The 21,804-nt window shown below is 40.2% G+C and overlaps 1 protein-coding gene across 2 annotated transcripts in view; it reads right to left on the bottom strand.

Annotated features, from left to right (window-relative positions):
• Window positions 1-21,804, bottom strand: part of UBTD2 (ubiquitin domain containing 2) — a 44,023-nt gene that overhangs the window by 12,945 nt on the left and 9,274 nt on the right. For both annotated transcript variants that reach the window (XM_079964887.1, XM_079964886.1), the window contains exon 2: window positions 6,893-7,129. In XM_079964887.1, the coding sequence (XP_079821013.1) occupies window positions 6,893-7,129 (237 nt within the window). The remainder of the gene's footprint in view (window positions 1-6,892; window positions 7,130-21,804) is intronic.

Raw genomic sequence — 21,804 nt, 5'->3', positions numbered from 1 at the left:
CTAGTTTTAAGCCGGCTAATGAGCTGCCAACCAGGAACACGTTCCTGCCTGATTCACACAGCTACTGTTATCCTGCACTATGCTGCCAAAATTCTTCACCCATCTCAACTCACTGATTAATTCCTCCTGAAATTCTTACACTGGTTTCCTGTTCACCCTCTTCATTTCAGCTTCAAAGCCCTCTCTTGCCTTCACCCTCACTTTTCTCCCCTTCTCTCCCCAATGTATCCCTGACCAAGACAGTCAGGCTTCCTGTAACATCTAATGACTTCATCCTGTCGCCCTTCCTGCCTCTTATGCTATGAACTGCCTCCCAAATCACCTGCGTGGTCCCACTGCAGTTCATTCAATTCCCTTCTCAAAAGCTCTTTGGCTCAAAAGCTCAAAAACTTATTGGCACAATCCCCTGGAAACCATACCCTATTGTATTTAAATTAAGTATAAGAAAGTGAAACTGATTGTTATTTCCTTCTTCAACCCTGCCTCCATTTCTCTCCCCTGTGTCGAACCAGCTGAATGTAAGCCCTCTAGGCAGGACCTGTCCTCTTGTACTCCATAAACCATTATTCATACCAATCGGAAAACAACAAATACTACTCTTGGGGCTAATTTTCAATCTGTGCCAATATACTTTTTGAAACTGCAGTTTTAAACTTGGTCACCAGGGCATTCCTTCATAGATCAGGATAATGATTCAGTGGGTCACTATTTTCGCTGAAAAAGTAAATCCGGTTTTGGGCCCAGAGTGGCTACTTCAAGGGAGGCACAATGAACCTGCACCTATGAGAAGTCAATAGAGGTAATAATTGAACATATGTTGTACAGTTGTGCGCACATGCTCTTTTTCTTTTGCTCATTCACATTTTCTCTACTCCGCCTCCAAATCTCCTTTGCCCTGTATCAATTTAGGGTCTCTTCATACATTACTTTGCATTTTTGCTCTCCAAGAATACCTTATTCATGTAAGAAGTGTACTATACAAGCTCGAAGCTTGCAGGGCCATTGGAAGGCGCTGCAACAAACTCAATGAGTTCCTCATTTATTCTGAGCAGGTGTGGGAGGCAGCCCAGAAGAGAGAGGTTGACATTCAATATCTTGTGGGAACTGAAGTTGTTGTGCAGAACCCTGACTTTTATGTACTCATAAGGCACAAAGAGTAATCTTTGTGACAGGTACTTGGTTGGTGGCAACAAAGACTGTGGATTTTAGTTATCTTCCTGAAGTACCTCCCAGTGTTTTGGGAAACCTTCCAGGAACGTAAATGGTAAAAACAAGGAGAGTCCTGTTTTGTCAGTACTAATATTAAGCGTAATTTGACAATATCAATAGGGTGTGTTAGCTTTCATAATAGATGCTACACATGACCTAGGATTTGATAAATACAACCTAGCTTTCCCTGTTTTGATGAATACAGTCCAGCAGTAAAATAAATATGAACACTTTGAGATAAATATAGAGATATTAGAGCTGCATTAAATATTAATGAACTGCCCAAAAGGTTTCAGAACTAATAGTAAACCACCAAGTAGGTTTAGGAATGTACTCTTCCTGAAATCCTGGATAGCCACTGGCAGTCAGTGTAGACGACACTGAATTAGATGGACAAATGGTTTGGCTCAGTATAAGGCAGCTTCCTATGTTCCTACATCTGCTCTGGGCAACATTTTGCCTAGTGAAGAGAACTTGAAAGTTTGCCACAATTACAAGAAATAAAATCTTAATATTAAATAACTTGTACGCATGCACCTATAAAGCAGTGACTTTGGGCATTTTGTATGCTGAACACCAAGCACACAAGCAGAGAAGTTTGTTTTACATTTCAAGCTAGTGAACATTTGTTGAAAAATGCTATTCAATTTGTAATATAGCTGAATAGTATGAGCTGAAAAATGTGTGTTTTGAACCAGGTAATAACAAACTTTGGTGACACTGCCAAAAATAATTACTTTTGGTGCCATATCATCTTGTATCCAGGGCACCATAAAATTCTGTATAAGCTGTATTGGTCCACAGGAAAAATTATCCACTGTTCATCCTCATAAAGGAGTTAAAAGCGAGGAAGGAACTGAAGAAAAGATTCTTCTTTAAGCAGGAGTAATAACTACTTGTTAAAATGAAACGCCTAGTCTGGCCATTGACCGGACCCAGCAGGTCTCTTGTGCTTATGCAAGATGTAAAGTGGCAGATATATCCAGCTGAGGCCAAGCTGAACTTACTTTGTTTTGTTTTTTTTTAATAATATTTATTAAAAATTTTCCAGAATAAAAAGGAAAGATAGCAAGAAAGAAAGAAAAAACAAATATGATTTACACTTGGTTTCAGTGGCATCTTTCCCGGACTCCCCCCCCCCTCCCCCTCTTGTATTCCATTTCCCTTAAATTGATTCCACAGATTCTTACCCCAAATTTTAAAACCTTATTTGTAATTTTAAATAACCCATTTATTCCAAATTAATTTAGCTTATTTATCTTAATGAACCATTTCTCCTTATATTTTATATAATTCCCTAAGATCGACCCCATTTCCCTTCCACGAATTCCCCTATTTTCAAACAACAAACATGAAAAAAGAAAAGAAAGAAATAATATATAATTTTACAGCCTTTGGATTCCAAATCTCTCCCCCCCCCCCATTCCCCGGTTCCAATCCCCAAAGTTCATCCATTGTCTACTGCCAGCCTGGTGTATCCACGTCTATATCTCAACTCCACTTTGCTGTCTTTTGATAGCTTTTAATTTCAGAAAGTCCAATCTCGAAAAAACTCTCTGAAAAAGTCATTGTTCTTCCATCCAGACCTCTATGTTTAAGAGTCTAACTTAAATTCTATTTCTTGGTCCTTTTAAAGTCTGGATGTTCCAAATACTCCGGCTTCAAATTTGGTCCAGCTCTTATTCCTCAGGTTGCTTTTTCCTGTTCTGCTGCAGAAACCTTCTAATTCAGAAACTTCTTGTTCTCCACAGAGGCTTTTGTTATTCAGGAACATAACTTGCGTCAAGTCCCTTCCTTTCTTCAATAGATAAATCCATTGTCTCCTTTAGTATAGAAACCTCTGTAGACAAAATAATGCTTCATTTTTGCAGCTTTCCCAAGAGATAACAGATCCTGCTCAAATTCATAGTATTTTTCCACTTGCTGCTACTGTTGCAATGTCCCAGCCTCCCTCTAGAGGGAATATGGTAACTTAATTTCTTTCAAAATCGGACCCAAAAGTCAAATAACTTGTTGCCTTTATTTCCAATAATTTATGTGCAAATTGTAACAAATCTAACCAGCAAAGCCATTGTAACAAAGTTCTCTTTTATTTTCCTGCTTTGACAGCTACTTTGACAGCTGTCAAAGTTTCTGTGTCTCTTCACCAGTCTCTCATAGCGGATCGTTCCCGGTTCCCGGGGGGGTTGCATTTTAGTTCCCACAAATCAGTCTTCTCCTCCAGCACAATTATTGTAATTTCCCTTCGTGAAGTTAAAAATTTTTTTCAGGTAAACAAGTTCATCTCTCGATCTTAGTTGTCAAATCCTTGCGTTGAGCCATCTACAACAGGGGGGGGGCGGACTTCCTTTTTGCACTCCCCCCGCTCACTCCAAATTCAAAGATCAAATTTCCCTTTTAAGTCCAATCAATTTACTCACGGGTTGTTCCTTTTAGTCCAAATCCGAAATTTTCAAAGAAGAAGTCGTTGCTCTCCGCCGAATGGCATGCGGCTTCGCTGGGCAGGGGAAGCATTGGACTCACAGCACCACCCCCCCGTCACCCGCTCCGCAGCCTTTAAAAAGGCTTCTTTGCGGGTCGGGGGGGCGCAAACGGTGCCCGCCGAGTCACCAAGTCCATGGGCATCTCCGCCCATGGTTTTTGAGGGTCCCCGCGTCGCCGGCACGGCAGGACCTGACCCCTACCTAGCCGACTCCCTCCGGAGCTCGGAGGGAGTCCGCCATTCGGCGATGGCGCCGACCCGGAAGTCCAAGCTGAACTTACTTTGCAAGTGGTTTTGCTTGGACAGAGATGCTGTAGCTGACCCAGTATTCCTTGCTTCACTGGATGGTGACACTGGCCAGAGCATCCATAACAAATATATTTATTTTATGTGATCCTAGCTGTGGGCCCCTTTAAGTCAAGCACTGGAGACCCTCTAGCCCATGAGCCAGCTCCAGCTCACCCAGGCCCCTCCCTGAAGTCCCACCCCTCAGCAAACGCAACAGGAGCCCAACTAAGTGACTCCTCCTTTGTCACTGCTCAGCTCTTTCCTGAACAACTGAGCACTATCTTGTTTAAAACCCTCCCACTGTTCAACTGCTCAGAAAACAGCTGTGCATCAACAAAGAGAGGAGATGCTCCAGGAGTTCTCTAAAGGATTCCTCTTTTTGCATGGAGAAAAGTGTGTACAGAGAGAAGCTGCTAGGAGTTGCTATCCAGCAAGAGCAGCTTGCAACATTTCCTCTCTGTGCACTGAGAAACAGGAGTCACTTTCTCTGTGCACAGGACTGGAGGGTGGAGAAATAGACAGAGCATCTGTGTTAAGGGTCTGCATGTGCGTGTGTGTGTGTAAATTAAGGATGTATGACTGTGAACTGTCATGCCCAGGCTAATTTGGGGTTGGCCCCACCCATGTCTGGAATGCAGCCCCAACAGCTTTCCACTGGGTAATGTAGCCATCAGTCCAAAAAAGGTTTCCCACCCCTGCTTTAGATACTTCCCACCAGCTCTTAATTCCTTTTACCTCAAACCAAGTTCCTGAGCAGTTCATTCCTTGTAGGATGAAAAGCTGCTAGAATAAACACATAATTCATATGCTATGTATATGCCCATTCATGGTTTGTGCTTTGAAAATGATTTCTGTGATGTCAGAACTGTTGATGTCAGAGTGTAACTGCCATAAGTCTGAGGTCTCGTGCTCCTATTCTGTTGCAGGCATATTTCAAGGTACAGTCAAACCTTGGTTGTAATCCGTTCCGGAAGCCTGTTCAGTTTCTGAAAAACGACCGAAAACCAGAGCAATTACTCCTGGGTTTTCAGTGTTTGGGAGCGGAAACGTTCCAAATCCGAGGCATTCGGGAACCAAGGTTTGACTGTAGCTGCTGGGTAACAGGTTCTGAAAGTTGGAGGGAGACACAAGCGCTTCTAATTTTTACAGACAAGGCCAGGATAAGGTAAATCCATCTTGACTGGGTCTGGGAAACAACAGATTCTGATTTCCTGGTGGTTTTGGTCCATAATGAATGGGCTGGTTAACTGTCAGTTGGAAGTTATCTTTCAGTAGGGAAAAATCAGCTGAGGTATGAGGCAAAGAACAGAGAAAGCAGAAGTGAATGAGGACAGTTGAGACCTGACTAAGCAACTATTCATTCTCAGTGTGTTAACAGTACTTTGCTGGTGAAGATCAGAAAAAGGGTTGTGCTAAGAGGCTGCCTAGAAAAAGGTTATAAAAGCGGGCTTTTCAGAAAGTGGAGTATAGATGTTCACATTACCGATGGTTTCAAATAATTACAAGACATGGCAAAGGAAGGAGATGATACAGCAAGAATGTGAACCAAACCCTGCTCTTTAGAGGAGCAGAACAAAAAACACACATTCCCATTTCTTCTTACAGCATAAAGGTTGATAACAATCCAACAGTTACAAGCAAAAAAGGAACAATTGCTTAAATGACTGTTTTTAGAGGGTTACCAGGAACTTCTACTGTCCCCAGAAAGGATTTTTAGAGATGTGTCATGCCAGTCTTTCCCAGGTCTTTCTCTTGCTTCAAAGAAAAGAGGTAAAGATAAAGGTAAAGGTAAAGGGAACCCTGACCATTAGGTCCAGTCGTGGCCGACTCTGGGGTTGTGGCGCTCATCTCACTTTATTGGCTGAGGGAGCCGGCGTACAGCTTCCAGGTCATGTGGCCAGCATGACAAAGCCACTTCTGGCGAACCAGAGCAGTGCACGGAAACACCGTTTACCTTCCCGCTGGAGCGGTACCTATTTATCTACTTGTACTTTGACGTGCTTTCGAACTGCTAGGTTGGCAGGAGCAGGGACCGAGCAATGGGAGCTCACCCCAGCACGGGGATTCGAACCACTGACCTTCTGATCGGCAAGTCCTAGGCTCTGTGGTTTAACCCATAGCGCCACCCGTGTCCCTATAAGAAAAGAGGTACTGTCTCTCAAACTGAGTACAGTCGTACCTTGGTTTTTGAACAGTCTAGTTCTGGAATGTTTGGCTCCCAAATGCTGCAGACCCAGAAGTGACTGTTCCGCTTTGTGAACTATTTTTGGAAGCCAAACTTCCGACGGGACTTCCGCAGCTTCTGATTGGTTGCAGGAGCTTCCTGCAGCCAACCCAAAGCTGTGCTTTGGTTTCCAAACGTTTTGGAAGTCGAATGGACTTTTGGAATGGATTCCGTTTGACTTCCAAGGTACGACTGTATGACAATGGAGTTTGTTGTTGTTTAGTCGTTTCCGACTCTTCGTGACCCCGTGGACCACAGAACGCCAGGCACATCTGTCGTCCACTGCCTCCCGCAGTTTGACAATGGAGTAGTAGAACACAAATTGTTATTTGATACTAATCACTTTGTGCATTTGTGGAGCTGTGGTGTATATTGTACTCACAATTTTAACGCTGGCTGATGATGTCAGAGAGGAAACATACACAACTCTAAAGATGAAACTCACAATCTGTTCCTGATAGAACCACATGGTTCTATCAGAAGGTGGGGGATGTGTAAACTTGAAGGTTACTGAGGCTCCTTTGTCATAATGTTAAACTTTTCTAAATAATTAACATCAAAAAGCAGTCATTATATTCATTTACATGTGGACCTAGTCATTTGGAAAGCATGACTTCAGGAAAGTTGTCCTAAGTGAAATTATTTTCTACTCACTGCTGCTAAAGTCCATCCATTGTAGGCATACTTACCATGAGGTAATGTTATGTTTGCACCATCAATGATTGCCTGTGCAAGTTCATGATCATTGTTCTCAAATGCATGTGCTGCAGCCTTCAAGGCATCCCAGATTTCCTTGCGGCCTTCAAAAGCAGGTGCAGTGTCCCAAAATTCGTCTCTTTTGCTGCGCAGTTGTCCATCTGTCATCGGATAATCACTTTTCCATTTTGGTTTTTCCTTTTTCAAGGGCTGATTACGACCTAGTGCAACTGGGGGTGGGGGAGAAGAGAAGAAATCAGGCACTGTGTTGAAATAACTTGCTCCTTTTCTCTGGTTGAGAGCTGCTCAAACTGAGTAACAACTTTTGGTTATCTCCTCCCCCAGCTCAAATGCCTTTTCAACAGTACTCCATTCTGATCTTCCACAGTGTTTTTGGGTTTCTTCACTTTTTGTGACATCTGTTACAGTCTGATTAATCATTTGTAACAAAAAAAAAGTTTCAGAATGTCATTGCCCCAAGAGCCAACTATTAAGTAAGAGCATCTCGTCACAAAAGGCAAAAATACATTTCACTCTTCCATTTCTGAGTTACCAGATATGATCAAAATATGCTGAATTGTTCATCATTAAATGCAAGATTTTGATATAAGGAGTGGATTTCCACTGGAGCCTGTCTCCCATTACTGTATGCTTTCGGCCTTTTAAACTGGTGATCTCTGAAACATATATGAATGTGAAGGGTAGATGCACATTCCTAAACATGTAGTGCTTCACACCAGGAATACATACAAACATTTCCTTACTGTGTTCTCATCACCAAACACATTCCCTTAACATTTTACACCTTTGCTGCATAGAACACTCATGTAGTTACTACAAGCAGGATAGTGAATAAAATGCAAAAATACTTGTCAATATTATAGTGGCCATTTCATAATTTTGAATGTTTGAGGGTAAGATGGCTCTTATTCGCCAGACGTTTCTGAAAGAGGAGACAAATATTTGCCTAATCTTTTGCTGATCATGTTTGTGCAAACAGAAATATACAAGTTGTCAGTAGTTCTTCAGTGTTGAGCAAGTTACCAGATTTCAATGTTTAGTTGGTTTAGTTGATTATTGAAGCTAGGAAAACTAAGCAACAATTATCTGACTCTTTTTGCAACAAATGGCAAATTCTCCAAAGAATATCTAAAATAAAACTTGTACTCAAGTGAGTTGTAGGAATCTTCGAAGAATACGTCTCACAAAAAATACTTTGTGTTTCTGAGTAGCAAGAGCTAGAAACAACAGCATAAATGGGGGGAAATAAATAAAAATGGAAACTCTTCCAACACTGGCACTGTATAAACAAGTCACATTGGCTGCATTTAAGCAGCTACTGGAAATCCAATAGGATATATTCTAGAAGACGAACATGTGTCTCCACAGGAGTTGCACAAACGTCAATTATCTCTTTTTGAAAAGAGTAACAGACACCCCTAGCTTACAGCTAGCAGATTATATAGTTTAACTTCATTCATCCAATAAGATACGTTTTATGTTTACCAATTCAATATGGTATAGTGCTCCGCAGGCTGTGAATTCATTAAAATATTTAACAGAATAATGGTCTCAAAGCAAAGGAAAATTAAGGTGAACTATCTAAGGTTGAGAATGCTGCCAGAAAATGCAAGTAATGAATCATCTGAAAAGTCAGGTTGGTCCCATTCATATTTTGTGTGCCTAATATGTTTTGGTGTAGTGACTAAAGTGTTGGACGTGGGTCGGAGACCCAGGTTTAAATCCTTGCTCTGTCATAAAACACTTATTGTCTGACCTAGGGCCAATTACTGTATCTCAAAATAAGCTACAACTGATTATGATGTTTAAAAGGGGGTTAGTTGTGTATGCTGGTAGGACTGTAGGGTAATAATAGTCTTTTCTTTAGATACTTGACCATGCAAATCTGCTGCTTCTTTATGCAACTAGAACAAGTTGCCTTTTGTGCTGACCATCTATAAAATCCAGAACAGTAGATGTAACTGTTCACAAAACAACCAGCTTGTTGGCAGGCCTCAAATATACAAGAACTGTAGTCACACACTGAATTTAGAGGAAATTTATAGGTTGAGTGCAAATCTGGCAGACTCCAAAGTATTATGGACAAGTGTATGAAAGCTTTTCAAACTCCCTCCCTGCATCACATCCCCACCTTCATAAACTTTAAAGAACAATTAAACGGAACATTTTGAATCCCACTAGTATGTCATCAGATTCTAAACAGCAACTTCAGTAAGCATTTGGGTTTAGTAACAGCTAGCCTCATCTTTGAACACAAACACAATGAATGTAAACGTATACCAAATGATTTGATTTATTTATTTTTTGCTTCCCCCAAACATTAATTATAGAAATGGCTTACAGGCAATTCCAACATCCTTGCTGTTTCTCAACACCTTTTTTCTTCTCCCCAGGTATCCATCCTGCTGAGAAGCTTACCCTGCATGCTGTCAGGATGCTAATTTTTGTCATAGGTCCTCTTCTATTTACAGCTTGATTATGCTCTCTTCCTTCATTATAGTGAATGAGAGAATATATTGTTTTGGACTGGGTTAAGTGTAAGGTAGAACATCAAAAGTACAATCTCTGCAACAAACGTGTGTAATAGACAAATGACTAAGGATTAGATTGCTTAGAGTTCAGGTAATCTAACACAACAGCTGAAGCACTTTAAGAATAAAGGGGATTTTGCCTGTTCACCATGAGTCACAACAAATCTTCAATTCCTTTCATATACAGTGGTACCTTGGGTTAAGTACTTAATTCGTTCCGGAGGTCTGTTCTTAACCTGAAACTGTTCTGAATCTGAAGCACTACTTTAGCTAATGGGGCCTCCCGCTGCCGCGGCGGCACAATTTCTGTTCTTATCCTGAAGCAAAGTTCTTAACCCGAGGTACTATTTCTGGGTTAGCGGAGTCTGTAACCTGAAGCGTATGTAACCCGAGATACCACTGTAGTCTAAAATGGGAATTCTGCTGGTGTACACTAGAAGTGGTATTGGGATTGGTATTGAGAGCACATTTTATTATCGTATAAATAAGAGTAACTGAAGGAAGCCCTGTTTAGGGAAATTTTTAATGTTTGAAGTTTTATTCTGTTTTTAATGTTCTGTTGAAAGCTGCCCAGAGTGGCAGGGAAAACCCAGCCAGATAGGCGGGGTAGAAATAATAAATTATTATCATTATCATTAGATTACTAGTTTGGAAGATATGAGATGCAACCGTTCTATCCAGGTTTGTTGGGCAAACACACAATGCTGGCAGGAAGCCTGGTGAAAATCCATTGGAAGTCTACCACCCATTAAGCCTAAATTGGAGCTGAATTGAGTGCCCAGCAGCCACAACTGAGACACAAATCTTCTCAGCTAGTAGAATCACATAATGATCTCTCAATCCTTGACTCTTAAGTATTATTCCTTTCTCTAGAAGGGATGATCTACAAGCTATTTCCCAGCTCAGCTAAGATCTACTGGTTTTAGTTAACAGTACATTAACAGTTTGTCCCACTGTGACATTTATTGGTAGGATCACATTAGCCAATTAACTAAATGCCATTAATAGCTCTCTTCAGCTATTTGAGCTCATCACTTAATTAGAAGATTGGCATAAGCTTGAAGCGGAAATGTTAGCTGACAAACTCACTAGCAATGATTAAGTTTATAGCTGCTCCTATCAGCGAAGCACTATCACTGTTTTGCCTTATTTCAAAAGCTACTACTTCCACAGGATTTTATTTCATGTTCAGTTAAACTGCCAACAGAATACTTCACATAACTTTCAACTCACTCCATTTTTAAAAATTCTAGTGACGTACAACATAGTGTTTCAATTTTGGTTAGAATCATGTCACTGTAATTTCTTAAAACACCTCTGTCACTGGAAGATCAGTACAGGAACTCTGCATGCCTGCAACCATGCTGGCCACCTACAGTTGCAAAAAGACTGCATACTGAATGTATAATGAGAGGATAACATTCTCTGGGCTCCTCAAATGTCAGGCTGCTTCTCTCACACTCAACTACAAACAGCTGGAGGTTCAATTCTCAAATCATTCTCATCCCACCCCCATTCACCTTGGCACGTTAATTTAAAAGGCAAAATTTGCCATTCTTAGGTCAATGGGCTACAGTAAAAGACTTGCTGTAGCACAGAATTATCACTAAAACAAGGGCAGCTGAAGACCTACCATAAAGGAGAAGTATCCACTCCTGCAGGGCAAAATTTCACGAGCATCAGTCACTTGGGCAGATCCACACCATACATTTAAAGTGCATTCAACACACAGTTAAAGTACATCAATTCCCAGTACCTGGGAGAATGCCGCTCAGTGAAGATCTTAAGGCCCAGGCTAGTATATATGGGAGGAGAATACGCTTCAGGTATCATGTTCCAAAGCCATTTAGGGCTTTAAAAGATAACTATTAGCACTCTGTATTGGGCCCAGAACCAAACTGAAAGCTGTGACCATCAAACAGTGCATTATTTCCTTTACATTCTCTCATTTTTTACTACAAACTTTACTGAAAAACTTTAAAACAATTTGCAAGGATAAAGTGTATTCCAGGACAAACACATATCCACATCCACATGGAAAAACAGACTTGGAAAATACCTTAATGCTCGATATCAGTGGTTCCTAATTGGTGATCCATGAACTCCAGGGGGTCTGTGTGACCCACTCAGGGGGTCCGTGGCACCATTCACATAACAAAAACTACACTAGAACTCTTGTAGACAGCTTCATTCCAATTATTATTACAATGGACAGAAAAGTCTGAAAAGTGGGTTGCAGAAACTGGAAAAAATAGCTGGGGGCAAAAATAATGATCACAGGTAACATTTTGTGAGACAGGACACTTCTTTTGCATTAAAAATGTTTTCCTCCTCAACATGTCATGGGATTTTGCATACAATTGACTACCCAGATTATGTGAGATATGGTATTTTGATATGAAATATATCCTTTAAAGACCATATTCTGCACTGCTATGATAAAAAAATTCTTTAACATGTTTTGATAATCCATCTGCCATATGAACCAGTGGAAAACACCCAACACTTCAATAGGTAGGTGCAACAATTTTTTTTGTAGCTGAACCTAAAATATATATTAAAAAATCACTGTACAGTTGTACAGTCTTGAACAAGAGGAAAAGTGTTATTATTAGGTACAGAATGAACATCAGTTTAGACAGTCAAGCCAAGATTTATCTTCCCAGACTTGGCAGATATGATAACCTCACTGGCAGGCTAGCAGAAGGGGATAAATTTCAAAGAGGGTATGCTTAGGTTTTCAACATACACAATTTACTCTCTGAGCCTTGTTTTTCTGAAGGGATTGCAGAGTTTAATAAGGTTTAAACAATAAAAAGCAGTAGTTATTATAATTAGTGCCAGAAACTTTAATTAATCCATCTCAGAAGGCCATACCACTTTACACTCACATTTGTGCATCATTACTGCCTCGTAATGTGATGACAAGAACTACTGGTACATTAAGGAAATGAGAGAAATCGGGATAAAACTTTCTTAGCAGGGAAATGTTGGGGCATGGTTTAATTACTTGCTGTTGCTCAAGTCAGGTTAATTTGACTGCTTTGAAAGAGGGGTAAGAAAAAAATTAGTTTTTTTCATTAATTAAATGCTTTCAAAGAACAATCAAATAAAATTTGTTTGGTCAAATTTTAATGGCTGGTTGTAGTTTGGGTTTTTTGTATTTGATCTTTATTAATGGCTGGTTTTAAGCACGGGAAGGTCAATTTTAATTTCTATATTTTACATATGATCTGAGTGTTATATTTTTCTTAAACTAGAACAAAGTGCTAAATGCTGATGCCCATCAAGGAATATGACAGAGGTCACTCATTATGTCACCATTAAATCTTCAGCACCTCTCAAGATCTGAGATACAGAAACAATGGTACCAAGCACACAGTACCCCCTTTTAACTGGAGGATAAGTACAGGAACAGCCTGTGCTTGATTCTGAACATTAATCAATTTTTTACATAAACAGCAGAAAAAATAACTTGCATAAATACATGAATATCATTTACCATGTTGCCTAGTCATTTTGCTGAAAGAGACAGCTTTGAAATTTGAGTCCTAGGCCTCTTCAGCACTGAAGGGACTGCTGATATTACTACTTCTTAAAAATCATATTTTGCTCTATTGAGCAGTTTACAACATTGGTGGTTTATATAATGAAAGGGGAGTAAAATCAAGTTTTTTGAAAATGCACTTCAGAAGGACCATGGAATGCTCTTATGTGTGCCTTCAAAAGCTCTAGTGTTACTTTTTAAAGCCTCACCACATGATTTCTGCCACTTCAGAGAGTACTACAAAAGAACTGCATGCAAGTTGGATAATATATTTTCCCTATTAAAAAAAGGTATGGCCCAAATAACTGGGAAATATTGGATTATTCTGTGACAGGGAAATACAGATTATTCTGTCACCACAGAAGCTATCATCGGAGAATGCACTGACAGTATGATGAGGTTTTTTTGTTTTTGTTTTTGTTTTAAAAGTCCACAGAATTTAGTGGCATCTATTTAATCCTCTAAGCAGCCTAATAAAAAAAACACAATTATTCTAGGACTCTAGTCAAAAGATTAGGGGGGGAAATCCAACAATATCATGTGTAAGCTCAGATTTGACTGCTGCCAATATTAAGCATTAATTACTCTGCCCAGTCAAAGCAGTACTTAGCAATCGGTTAGTGATGAAATCATTTGAATAGGGAGAATGGACACACTCCTTTAATCAAAGTAGTAAATGTTTTAAAGTTAGTAAAATATTAAGAAACCAGAATTTTGAATGCCTCATCTTTTCTGCAAACAGAACTACAGCTGATAAGGTATCTCACAGAAAGTATAAACAAATGTAAATTAAATTTACAAAACTTTCTTTAGGAAAGTAACTTTATCAATTTCAGTAGACTGCGATGATATTTAAAAATATCTAACAATATCACAAACACTTCAATTTTAAGTGGAGATGGGAAACAACCTCAGCTCCTTTTACAAGGCAGTCAGTTTGATAAATGAGAACTTTACATTGCCAAGTTTCAAGACCCCATCACTGACACAAATAAATGCCAATAGGTTACTCAATAGATGCTGACAGTGGCAATTAAATGTAACAACAACACATCTTTGCATCAATGTTACTCTGTTAAACCCTTGATGGAAAAAGAATACATAGGAAGACGGCCAAAGAAATTCATGGTATGTAAGAGACATCTGGAATGGCAGAAGTTGATCCAAACAATTCAAGCTTCCAACTGAATTTGCATTGCAAGAAAAAAAAATCTCTGTAGTTGCATAGTTTGTAAAAGCTAGTCAAAAGCTTTATCAGGCATAAAATGATATCCTATCATTGTGCATTCATTGCAGTAAACTAAAGCAGGGAACTGATAAATCCCTGAACTAAATCTGACCGTGGGGTACCATTCTGGCTCCCAAGTTGTCAACCCCTGACTTCCACGCTCAGCACTACTGAGGGGGAGCATATGCTTATTTGCACACTCATCTCCCTGCTTCTCACACAACTTCCTAGTCACGGCTGGCCCTGACATGAGACTGGCACTTCAGGTGGCAAATTCTGAGGGTGTGTATGGAGTGGGCAGATATGTGTGACCTGTCCTGCAACGCCTAAGATAGCATCCTTCACTGCACATGAAGACAATCTGCTATCTCATAGCTGAGATTCAATTGCTGGTCTGGGCAGCTTTGGTAAATGGGATGTTATTTTTACCTTAAGCAATGAAGTGTCTTGGGCCAGCCCTATTTCAGCTAAGGGGGAGGGAGGTTGAAGAAGGGGATTACAGTGGTACCTCGGGTTACATACACTTCAGGTTACATACGCTTCAGGTTACAGACTCCGCTAACCCAGAAATAGTGCTTCAGGTTAAGAACTTTGCTTCAGGATGAGAACAGAAATTGTGCTCCGGCAGCGCGGAAGCAGCAGGAGGCCCCATTAGCTAAAGTGGTGCTTCAGGCTAAGAACAGTTTCAGGTTAAGAACGGACCTCCGGAACGAATTAAGTACTTAACATGAGGTACCACTGTAATGGCTTAACATGCGTGCCACTTCTCTGACAACACCCTTCCTTCTCGGTCAGAGTGGCTCGCCAGCAAGACTACTTGCTAACTTTTAAAATAACATCTGTGGTGTGAATGTCTACACAAATGTTTGCCACATGTGCGGAACTTTACTGCATATACAGTGCTGCTGTTACTGCAGTTGTAGTGAATTTTCGTTCAGTTATTACACCTTACATAAAGTTCAGCAGTGTCACTGTGCAGTGAAAGAGCATCTGTGCAGCCGTCCTTCCTTGGGCTACGTCTTCGGAAATAACTGGTGCAAATTTGTGCTTCATTCTCGGTTACCCCTATCCTGAAGGCTCTACTTCCATATTTTGTTGCTAAGTAACAAGCATATTATTAAGGAGAAACTTTAGCCCTATTCAGCATGATAATGCAAGTACTAAATATGCTCTGTAAGCAGGTTACATGCATACTGGCCCCCACCCACACTGTCCCCTACATGCCAGGCATAGTCAGAAGCCTCTGAGCAATAGTATTGTAGAGACTTTTAACTGCATTCCGCTGAATATGGTTAGAAGCCCACTTCAGATTTTTGTGCTGAACACATGACAGTCAGAAGTGGTGTTGGGGTATCTAGTAACCACAACATGTTGGGATTGGTGAATACACACTTAGCTCCCTATACAAATTTAGCCCTCATGTGATCAAGCAGAACAGAGTTACGATAGTAGAAACAATACTGCCATGGAGCTTGTCACTTGAAATAGCAAACTAGGATACTTACGAATTGATCAACTTGTGGAAAAGAAGTGTTTTAGCTTTGTTAAATGTTTAACTGCTGATTTAATTAATTTCACTTTTTTAAAAAAGTTTGCATTTACTGACCATTTGAATGTGTATCTTACATTCTTTGTAAACCACTTGGAGGTTCTAATTACAGATAAGCAGTATATGAATTTTATGAAATAAAAATAAAACAGTAGAAGGTAATGACCCCCTTTCTTTGTTGTGGGAGTTCAACAGCAATCATTCTGAATTAGGCTGAAATTCTAAATATTCTACTGAAATGTGTTTTGCTTTAGTTTATGACCATGGACATAGTCACAATATGTCTTGCTGAGATGCATCGTAGGTACAGATCTAGGCATCCCATAAACAGCCTCAGAATACTTTGTTTACAGAAAATCAGAATGCACATATTTTCATAACATTGAACCTCTTCTCACATCCACATATAGTACAAGTCCAAACATATTTTATTCACCCAAAGCCTTACCTTAGACTTCAGTAAAGTTAGGCCTTCCCTCCCATTTGTGCCTCATTAGAAGAGATCATGTTTCTTATGCCACTGCTCCAGGAATGGAGCCAAGCATCCTGACACAAATCTTGATGTATGCAGTAGGGAATGAATAATTGCCTTCTACATACTGGGGTTAGAAAATTTAAAATTACTGAATACTGTTAAAATATTTGGAACTTAATCCTTTATTTCACTTGATCAATATACCAGGACCAAAGGTCTTTAGGCTTCTTATTGTTCTTCTTAAAAAATAGATACTATCATACTAACTCTTAAGACAGTAAAACATTTCCATTTTTCATGGATGCCCTTTCAACAGCTCTGGGCAGGAATTACTTTAGCCTGCAGTTATTGGGAGGAAGGAAAGCTGACCTCAAGAGTATTAAAGTGGATCTTGCAGCTCCCCAAGCTCTGACCAATTCCATGCAGAGATAATATAATCACTGTCTTGCTTCAGAGCAGAAGGTTGGACTGGATTGATAAGATCTCTTCCAACCCCAAATCATATGATTTCTAAAATATTCATTAACAAAGAGAGACAATTAAGTTAACTACGGTAACTGTTAATCAATCTTTGTTAATCAATCATATAGCTCACTTTAAAAAAAGATATAAACCCACTATCTATTAATTAAAACACTTCAGCAATAACCTCATGTGTTCAAAGAGAAGAGCGCATCAAAATTAGACACACAGCTGGAGTTACATGAAGTTCAACTTTAGTGTTTCCACACACTGTCACATTTTGGTATACCTTTCCTGCTCCTTCAACAATGCATTAGTGATTCTACTGCTAGGGCGGCTGTCTGCGTTCACTCTGTAGCTTGAAGGTGATTTGTTGACAGATGGAGACAGACTTGCTTCCAGATACAGTCATACCTCTAGTTGTGTTAGGTTCAGGTTGTGGATTTTCGGGTTACGAATGCGGCAAACCCAGAAGTGTATACTTCTGGGTTTTGCCGCACGAGCAGAAGCGCTCTGCACGCTTTGCGCATGCGCAAAAGCACTTTATTGCATCATGCAGAAGTGGCGCTTTACTTATGGACTTTTCGGGGTGCAAACGGCACCCCGGAATGGATCGCGTCCATAAGCAGAGGTACCACTGCACTATACCTGAGTTGATTGCATTACATCAAATATATTTGATGGTGCTGCAAAGTTTCCCTACTTCTATTGGGCTTTTTACAGTCTAGAAAATTTTCCATTTAGAGCACACTGGGGGCAACTGACCAACATAGTAAAGGTTTAATATTTGGAATGTAATGAACAATGAAGTAGAAGAATTACAGTCAATTTTAAATTAAGGTATGTAGTCGTGTTGGTCTGACGTAGTCAAAATAAATAAAAAAATAAGAAAATTGTCCAGTAGCACCTTAGAGACCAACTGAGTTTGTTCTGGGTATACAGAAATAAAGCCAAGGTGCAGAAATCATGTGTGAAAAACTAAGTACACCCTTACCGCTTCCATAGGAATCAAGAGGCTAAGTAGCAGACAGGGGCTGTTAATCAAATGCCCTTGGCTAAGTGATCATCACCAAGTGAGCCCACCTCTATAAAAGCCTAAGTTTTTTTCAGATTGCTGGTCTGGAGCATTCAGGTGTGCTTTAACACAATGCCAAGGGGGAAAGATGACACAATGCTCTTAGAGAAGCAGGTGCTGCTGCCCATGAAATTGGGAAAGATTCTAAGGCCATCTCCAACCAATTTTAAGTCCATCATTCTACAGTGAGAAAGATTATTCAAAAGTGGGAAACATTCAAGACAGTTGGCAATCTTCTCAGGAGTGGACGTCCCCAGCAAATTCACCCCGAAGCCAGACCAAGCGACGCTCACAGAAACTGCAAAAAACCCAAGAGTTCCATCTCAGGACCTACAGGCCTCAGTTAGCTTGTTAAATGTTAAAGTTCATAGCAGTATAATTATCAAAAGACTGAGCAAGTATGTTTTGGAATGTTTGCCAAAGAACATGGCAGCATGGCTTTGGTTTGCAAAGTTGCATCTGAACAAACCACAAGACTTCCAGAACAATGTCCTTTGGACAGATGAGACCAAAGTGGAGATGTTTGGCCATAATTCACAGTGCCACGTTTAGCAAAAATCAATCACAGCACATAAGCACAAGCACCTCATACCAACTGTCAAGCATGGTGGTGGAAGGGTGATAATTTGGGCTTGTTTTACAGCCACAGGACCTGGGAACCTGGCAGTCACTGAGTCGACCATGAACTCCTCTGTATACCAAAGTATTCTACAGCCAAATGTGTGGTCATCTGCCCAACAGCTGAAGCTTGGCTGAAACTGGGTCATGTAACAGGACAAGGATCCTAAGCATGCCAGTAAATCTACAACAGAATGGCTGAAAAAGAACAGAACCAAGGTGTCGCAATGGCCTAGTCAAAATCCAGACCTCAACCCAGCTGAAATGCTGTGTATAAGAGAGTTAAGAGAGCTGTGTATAAACAAATGTCAGCAAACCTCAATGCACTGAAGGCTATCTGTGTTACTAAAGGTAGATCCAAGAGGTAATGAAAAGTGTACTAGGGCATATTAAGATACAGTGGTACCTTGTGATATGGACGGGATCTGTTCCAGAGGCCCGCCTGTAACGTGAAATGCCCGCAACTCGTAGCACTGCGTAGGCGCGATTTGGCACTTCTGTGCATGCGCGAAGTGCGATTTAGCACTTCTGCACATGTGCGAGCGGCAAAAGCCGGAAGTAACCCATTCTGGTACTTCTGGGTTGCTGTGGGACATAACGTGAAAAGACGCAACATGAAGCGGACACAACACGAGGTATGACTGTACTGTGGCACAGTTCCATGTTACCTACATAAGATGCCAATGTTTTAACCTCTGGCAAGACTATCTCTCAATGAAAGCAAGTCCATTTAAATAACACCTGTCATCTTATGTTTTCCTCATGTATATTTGATAAACTACTTTCCATTCTACATTTTAAGCTACAGGAAATCCATAATGTAGAAAGAAATCCAATAATTTGAGAACAAGGTAGACCAGAAAATATCAATGAGAATCATCTCATTGCCTAGACAGGCCATTTCCTGGTTCACGTTAAGAAGCCACTTTTAAATTTCTCCCAGGGCAGCTCATAGAAATCAATGTGGGGGGGGGGGGAAGCAACATGATTGTATTGGCCAACAAAATATCTATGCTAAACAAATGGTAACCACACAAGGGAGGAATAAGAATGGGTCTTATTTTGTGTAAACAAATGGATGTTGTGTCTTTTAAGTTTTTTTAGTAATAAAACAATAATCCTGGCAATGCCAATGCAAATCATATTGCTGATTGTGTTTTGAGTGCAGAAGTTATAATATGTTCAAAATGGTACATTCTTTACATGGTTTCCTGCATTTTTCTTCTTGCTATATCACCAAATGAAGACATTACTTTGTCACAGTTTCAAAAAATTTCGTTTGCTCATCTACAAATAATTTTCTTGTGTTGTTGCATTCATTTTTGTTTAACAGGCAATTTGTAACCTCTGCAAAATCTCTATTGTGCATCCAACTACACCCCTAAAAGGCCATGTTCAGGTTAATGCAATTAACAAGAATACTAGTCAGGGGTTTTTTTGGTCATATTACAGCAAATCACAGATGTTTCGAAGTATGTTGAATTAACTCTAAGAGACCTCACAACACCATTTCAGCAAAAATGACTGAGTTATAAAGTTTAACTGTCACAGTGAAGAAAGTGTTTTCCTATTTTAATATTTTTAATGTGTAATTCTGCAGGGCATACCTCGGTATTCAGGCGGTTACTTGCACACTAAATAAGGTAAAGGTAAAGGTACCCCTGCCCGTACGGGCCAGTCTTGCCAGACTCTAGGGTTGTGCGCTCATCTCACTCTAGAGGCTGGGAGCCAGCGCTGTCCGTAGACACTTCTGGGTCACGTGGCCAGCGTGACAAAGCTGCTCTGGCGAGCCAGCACCAGCGCAGCACACGGAAACGCTGTTTACCTTCCCGCTAGAAAGCGGTCCCTATTTATCTACTTGCACCCGGGGGTGCTTTCAAACTGCTAGGTTGGCAGGCGCTGGGACCGAACGATGGGAGCGCACCCCGCCGTGGGGATTCGATCGGCAAGTCCTAGGCGCTGAGGTTTTACCCACAGCGCCACCCGCGTCCCCACACTAGATAGTTGCCTATAAATGCCATGTCGTTACTGTGACCATATGGAGAGCTGTCTGCCTACAGAATCCAGCAAGGTAAAATTTAGCACATCTCAAAAACCAGTCAGAAATGTCAGGTTGCAGATATAATGTATGTTCCGTATGGCTGGGATGTTATTGACAGCTAGCAGCTCATGTTGCAAATTTAGTTGGTTACCACAACCACAAAGCGCTACTGAATCCAGTAGCAGAAGTAAAGAAATAAACGCACACATGATCCCAAAAGGAATAACTAATAATGTTGCCACCTTCAGAATTTCCTGTATTGCAGGAGACTGAATAGCTATCCTACTAAATTATTTAGAATACTGAGGGATCCCTGTTCTTTAGGTATATATTCTGCCTTATCTGTAAAAATTTAGAAACAAAAAATTATAAGCAAAGCCAAGGAAGCTGACAGAAACATAAAATGCAAGATGCAGCTTTCACATTCATAGCCCACGTTCATTGTTGTAAGAAAAATATACTCAAGCCTGTATAGATCACCAACCTTTATCAGAAGAAATGAGGAAATGCATTCAAACTTAAACTCTAAAAGAGTCAAATACAATTGCGGGTGGGGAGGGGAGATTAAAATCCAGAGGTGTTCAGTTGTGCAAACATACTCACTGTTGTTACTGACATTTTAAAGCAGATAACTAGACATTCTCAGCAGACTGGTGGTTCTGCCCGGCAGCAGAATAACTGATTTCAAGAAAATGGGGCAAAGAAGACTGTGGTGGGAATCCATACAGGAAAAGTAAGTTCCAAAGGCAGTGCAATTCATTCCATTCTAGCTATATCAGGGTACATGCTAGAAAATTGGAGAGAGGCCACCACATTCCTTGATGACTCCACCAAGTTCATGACAATACAGTGAAATAATAAAACACTGTGCTTTTTGCATAGTACTACCATGGAAGTACAAGTTGCTTAACTCAGAATAGACCCATTAAATTAATGTGCATGGTCTACTCTGAGTAAACCTAGGTTGAGTAAACCTCCCAAAACTGTATAACGTTCAAAGTTAAAACATGCATTTTTTAATGTTGGCAACTTTAAAGTTTTGGAATTTACAACAAACGGCAGTAATCATAGGAAGAGACAACGTGTAATTATTTTACTGTTCCACCACCTAAAATAAAATAAAATGCTTGTTCACAATTCATAATTAACTGCAGAGAATGCTCAATTTCTCTATGGTGGTCACATGCTACATTTATAGTAATTTATGGTTGAAATTAATTTACGGAACAAGTCTGTGGTTATAACAGAGTGAACTAAAACCATTAGCTCCTGTAAATTATGAATAATGTGAATGTTAGCTACCACTCAAAAAGCACCAAGAAGTATGTAAGCATCAGTTAAAATTTAACATTTAAACC

Source organism: Podarcis cretensis (assembly GCF_951804945.1).
Source record: "Podarcis cretensis genome assembly, chromosome: 2".
In the NCBI taxonomy this organism is placed as follows: Eukaryota; Metazoa; Chordata; class Lepidosauria; order Squamata; family Lacertidae; genus Podarcis; species Podarcis cretensis.
Note: the sequence above shows the minus strand (reverse complement) of the source record. Positions and strands in the feature narration are given on the sequence as shown.